General features: G+C 46.5%; 1 protein-coding gene across 1 annotated transcript in view; it reads right to left on the bottom strand.

Annotated features, from left to right (window-relative positions):
• Positions 1–3,805: 3,805 nt before the first annotated feature.
• Ac76e (adenylate cyclase type 2 Ac76E) overlaps positions 3,806–6,000 on the bottom strand; it is a 597,242-nt gene continuing 595,047 nt past the window's right edge. Inside the window, exon 23 of the mRNA XM_077687138.1 lies at positions 3,806–4,693. Coding sequence (XP_077543264.1) covers positions 4,559–4,693 — 135 coding nt within the window. The 3' untranslated portion in view covers positions 3,806–4,558. The remainder of the gene's footprint in view (positions 4,694–6,000) is intronic.

Genomic DNA, 6,000 nt, shown 5'->3' with positions numbered 1-6,000 from the left:
TTTGTTGCCGTATTTTCACCAAGTCGTGGTATGTGCGGCCACTGGCGATGTACGTCTCCTCCAGTTCATCCCTGTCAACGTAAACCACGTTGCACTACTCCACGTGCGTTTCAAGCGGGACGTGGACCCTATCTAGTGGAACCTTTCGTAACTGTTTTCGTTTTATTTTTATTTTTTAATTCCCCTAGAAGCTATATTGGCACGGGCGACAGCAGGTGACGGAGTGAATTTTTTTATGCAGTAGGTGCAGTATTTCATATGCTATCGCAAAAATAGGGCATCCATGAATTTCTTATAAAGAAACGCTGTGAATACTGCTTTTCTATTGGTTTCTGCCTCATATTTGCGTCATGTTTTGTTCTTGTTGCACAATTTTGACAAGTATAAACATTTCCAACAGACTTCAACGTTTAGATTTGGCTGTGGGTAAAGGAACCTTTTGTGCAGCTTCTGTGTCACTTTGGCTGGGTGGCTGAATCCAGTAACTGGAACTTGTGCCGTGGACATTATTTCAAAGAGCCTTTGGTGCGTCGGACCTTGTTTTTGTGAACTTGATGGATGTTCACTTAGTTTCCTTTGTAGCACATTGCGCATATCCTGTGCCCTGTCGACCCATGCAGTAGCTAACTACAGCGGGTCCTAGCTGCAACTAGTTTTAATAAATTCTCTTATAGTCAGACAGACAGACATACAGACAGACCAAAATTTTGGCGTTCAAGTAGCCAAAAAAAGACTATCGTCTTTGAAAATAGCAGCGTATTTGCTTGCGTCGCTGCAAGTATAGTCGAAAGACGATAGCCATCTGACACCCCTGCCAAGTAATACAGCTTGCCTCTCGAATTTTCTATTTGAGAAAATAGAAAATTTCGTGTACTCTTCTGCTATTGAGTGTCAACGCTGTTCGGGAGCGGTAACAGTGCACTTTCCTTGCCCATTTCCCATGATTCCAATCTGAAGGCCTCTCCTCAAAACGTATATTACTTTGTGCTTCCCGGGCGTCAGATGAGGAGCGCGCATGGCCCTGTACTGCGTCATTCATGGTTTCGCCATTAGCTAGGCCTTGTGTCGATCAGCCGGCTGCCTTCTGGTTTACTTCCAGCCTCTATAAGGTCTCCGCCGCTCGTTCGGCATTTGAATGTGTGAGCGACGAAGACATTACTCCTTCCCAAATCCTTCGCGCTACCTCATACCCGATTAAAACAAAACAAAATACTTCAACCAAAATATTTAGTGAAAGCGTTTCTAATCTTTCGAAGCGGATTCGGCCCTTTCATCAGGGGTGACTAGTTTTGCCGGTGAGGGGCAGTGATATAAGAAAGAGAATTTTTTTCTTTTTTTTTCACTTCTTTTACTCACTTCTTGCTGTCACGCACCGGAGTACGTGGGGTGTTGTAAATTTGGGATGTGCACCTAGTCATCTGTTCAGCTTTTGCGCACCTGTTTGTGTGTGCATTGACTCCAGACGGGTTCTTTGCAGGTTATTCGTCACGGTGTCAATTCCCTGCGCTTTTACGCAGTTTATGCGATGGTCGTCTTTTTCTTCGTGTTCAGCTAACGCGCAGCGCTCTATAGCCGGCCTCGAGACGTCGTTTTCGTGCTGTAGAAGTCGTTCCGGGAAGTTCCGCGCTCCGTCGATGTCATCGGGCGAGACACTCAGCACAAGAAATTTTCTAAATGACTCTTCTCACTTTTTTTTTTTTTTTCGTCGGGGTCCGGTGCTATTTTCGTCGCGGCATCAGTCGTACAAGAGTTGACAGCGGTTGATGCGGCTCCAATTATTTTGGTATAGGGCTTTTCGACATAGTATTTTCTGTACACTGACCTTTCGGTACACGGGTGTTTCGGTACACGTGTTTTTGTTTTCAAAACAACGTTTCGGTACATTCTTTTCGGTATGTGTACCTTTGGGTACACGGACCTTTCACGCTCGTTTCAGCGCGCGGCCATTTTGGTTCATCGGAAGATGGTGTCAATGGTTCACCGATTTTGAAAAAAAAAAAGTCAAACTGTTTAAGCCCAATCCAAGAGTGTGTACCCTATTGTTTTCTTAATTCGGGCTTCCATTTTAAGTGCAGTTGCATTTTAAAGGCGCAAATAATACTCATTTGTTACAAATCTTCTACTCCCGATTCTGCCTTGCTGTACTTGTACAAGGTTCGCACCCTGACGTAAAGTTTCCCTAAAGTCTGTACAAAATCTGAACCTGCACCCCTGCACCCAGTCAAAACATGCCCTAGTTGTTTTTTTTTTTGCGCATAAATAACGGGACTAAAATTTGTCTGGTTATTGCGTACATTTTTTAGCCTTCGGATGATGTTATTTTTTATTATTACGCTCTTTTCTAGTCATCTTATGTCCCCAACTTCTTATTTTAAAAATTAGTCATGGTATAATTATTTATTTTAACGTTCGGCAACCTACTAGGTGATTACTGTTGCGGAGTTACGTGCACCAGGGAGAGGGGGGGGGGGGATGATAAGGACCAGTGGTTTTCTAATCTAGTGACGAATATTGTTGATAGTAAGGTTTAACGTGCCGAAACTACACCCTTGCTATGAGGCGCGCCTTTGTGGATTGCTCCGCATTAATTTTGGCCGTCTGGGGATCTAACGTGCGTCGAAATATCGGCACATGGTTGGTTTTGCTCTTCGCCTCCATCTGAAAAGCGGCCATCGCGGCCGGGATCATAGCCGTGTCCCTAGGCTCAGTAGCGCAACGCCTTAGCCACTGAGCTGACTCGGCGGGTAAAACATTTCAGGGCGCAGCCCTTTGGCGGCTTTCTCTGGGCCACGGTGCTCTGGGCTGAGCCGCGTTGTCGGCGTTACCGAGTGAACGATGGCAAGCGAAAGAAAAAGCCAACGATGAAAGAAAGCAAAGGAGGAGATTGTCGCGAAATCGGGAGGGGAGGGTGGCTCACCGTGGTGGCGCGAGCCAGCACTCTCCGAAAGTGTGCGGTGGGGGAGGAGAGGGAGCAGTATGCTGTGCCCGCACGAGGCGCTCGACGGAGCGACCCTTGGCAAAAACGGGAGGTGGGAGTGCGCGTGACTATGATGTGCGTTCCCTTAAGGCGCAGTGCGTTCGGTTAATACGCAGTTAGGACAAACTTCGCGCCGCCGCCGCAGAGGCTCACCATAGCTGCCGTCGAGAGAACCCATGAGTGAGTGCTGCCTCAGCGCACCGTTGCTGCGCCCAAATATCGCATTAGGGAGTATCGTAATCGCCAGCTAATGTTTTTTTTTGTTTTTTTTTTCAAAGCACCCTTATCACCCTAAGTAAATAAATGGGAAAAGCTGCGTATAACTGTGTCCAGTTCATTACTGCTGGTTGCAGATGTCGTTATTAATAGTGTTCCGCAGTATGTTATCAAGTTGAAATACTCCACAAACCATTCGAGAGGATGGTTTTCGCTGGAACCTGCGAACTGTAGTTACAGTACTCTTTGTAATTGGAAATATTTTTTTCCGTAATTAACCATTGTTTTGGGTAGTCGCTGTTTTGTAAATTGTGAAAATTTAAACACAGCATTAGCCGACGTACGAGGAAAGCTCTACACAGTAGACTGTCTAGATCCCTTAAAACGGTGCCAAAAAAGTACGACGATTTTTACCATTCTGTCAAGACCAATATTAATAGGAAAGTCAAAAGCTAATTATCACTGCACGCATTACGCACTATTGGTGTAAGTTGATTTCACCATACTCACCCGCAAGGTCTTCGTCCTGATCATATGCACGCAACTATAGAAGGATCAAAGACAAAACTATTTACTGCGCAATATTGAATACTCATGCGACAAGATTTGGTAGTCTAAAGATATATTTTTCTCTTCATTTCCTGTACACAACTCTGCCCACATTATTCACAATGGATGGCAGTTTCTAAGCAGGATTGGCTGTAATGTCAATAGTTGATTTGGGACAATGTATGATGCTCAGTTCAGGGCGGTTGTTCTCTCTTTGAGAAAAAAATATTCTATCCAGGACATGCTATGCACAAGTGGGGTAGCTGAACTGGAGTTCTGTAAACTTCGAGCCAACACTTGGAATTCATGTTTAAGAACATATCGGGTACAAGTAAATGAGTTGTGGTTCATTAAGAGAAATACTCAGCAGAGACTTCACTCTGCGCTTAAAATGCACCATCTAAAGTAGCCTTGAGTCAGCCTAGCAGGAGTACGTCGTGGCGGGGCTACTGCATGAGCTTGATAGCGAGATAGTACAATGGCTTCAATTTGATGGCTGTGCACCGCAGCTGAAGGATGTCAGCGCTTGAGACACACTCAGCCATTTCTTTGCACGTCGTCTCTTAACTGGTTGTCTATAGGCACAACATGTGTGCGTTGGCGTTAAGGAGTTGTTTTTGTGGCAGGTGGCAGTAAATGAGCCGATTGCGCTTTGCGCACGCGCACGACGTCTGCGCTGGAGTGGTGGTGTCTTGCAGGGTGTGGGGCTTCGGCTTCTTCCGCTCTGCAGCTGGTGGGCCGAGACGTGAGTAAGGGGCCGGTTGGACCTTGTGGCTGGCAAGGTGCAGGTGTTGGCGAAAAGAACGGCTACGATGCTCACGACTCAATTCTGTCGAACTGCGTCTTGACGAAGTAGGTGGTCAGGGTGCCTTTTCCCTTGACATAGGTCGATCCCCTGCACTCGCATTCATAACCACATTCCTGCAGTTTCTTTGCGGTGTCTTCAGTCACCTGCGCACAAAGACAAAGGGAAAAAGTCGCGTTCATCTACAAAAAATTCAGAGCCCTTCCACCCCGTGAAGAGGGATGGCCAGCAAAGCTGCGGTGCCGAGCCGCAACGTGAGGTTTGACTGGGTCATAGTCCAAGGGGTGCCCGAAGGAAAACACGTTTGTTTGTAATTTGCGATTGAGCATTGTTCCTGGTTATTAACTGAAAGTCCAGTCCTGTCCAGTCACTGCTCCTCGCGCATGCTCAGCACGGCTCTTCACGAGCCATGTGAAACGGCTATCAAGCGGCTCCGACGCAGCGTCAGACTTGGCTACTGCGCAATTGAGGCGAACACCTGGGCACGCGCCGGCGCCAGTGCGTCTGCCGCAGCTATGACGCAACACAATCCAACACAATCCACTTTAATACAATCCAAATCCAAATCCAAATCCAAATCCAATCCAAGCCAAGCCAAGCCAAGCCAAACCAAGTTAAGCCAATCGAATCAAATCCAATGCCCCTCACGCTTGCGCAGAACGGCCCTTCACAGCACGCGCGAAACTGCTCAACCTCGGCCAGTGTAGCTGACGCTACAAAGCACACAGGAATCGTGGGTAGAAATTTATTATAGCACGGGTATGGTAATCACGGCGCATGCTCTATGAAGGCCCTAGGACCTTTTTGATTTTGTATGCTTTTTTCCATGCCCCGGGGGTGTGGCGCGCAGTTTTACGATTCCGGGGATTTGAGTGGGCTCCGCAACGTGGCGCTACACTCGCTAGAGATTCTTGTCTACATTGCTCTGGGACCGGAGACGAACTGCTGAATCTTAGCCATTTACAGCTTTGCTGTAAAATGATGATCAAAGAATGTGGAATGGACGCCCGGGAAAATTTTCAGCGTTTTTCTACGAGTATCGGCTGTACGAGCTCTGGGACTAGTTGTAGTAGGCCGTTGACAACAAGTCTTGTTGCCTGATCATCTCCCATGTAATAAGGTATTTTTGTCAATCAATCAATCAAGCAATCAATCAATCAATCAATCAATCAATCAATCAATCAATCAATCAATCAATCAATCAATCAATCAATCAATCAATCAACAAATCGATCGATCAATCGATCGATCAATGAAGCAAACAATCAATCAATCAATCAATTTTATCGTGCAGTATACAAATACGCAGGCATTCTACTATACAGGTGGGACCCAAGAACTGGAGAGCGGGTACGTTGATTGATTGTGGTGTTTAACGCGCCTACGCAACGCAGGTGATGAGGCGCGCCTAGTGGAGAGCTCCGGACTAATTTTGACCACCTGGGGATCTTTA

This window comes from Haemaphysalis longicornis, unplaced genomic scaffold (genome assembly GCF_048455015.1).
Source record: "Haemaphysalis longicornis isolate Haplotype H1 unplaced genomic scaffold, Haemaphysalis longicornis Haplotype H1 scaffold_1, whole genome shotgun sequence".
Lineage (NCBI taxonomy): Eukaryota > Metazoa > Arthropoda > Arachnida > Ixodida > Ixodidae > Haemaphysalis > Haemaphysalis longicornis.
The sequence above is the reverse complement of the archived record's forward strand: the minus strand, read 5'-3'. Positions and strand labels throughout refer to the sequence as shown.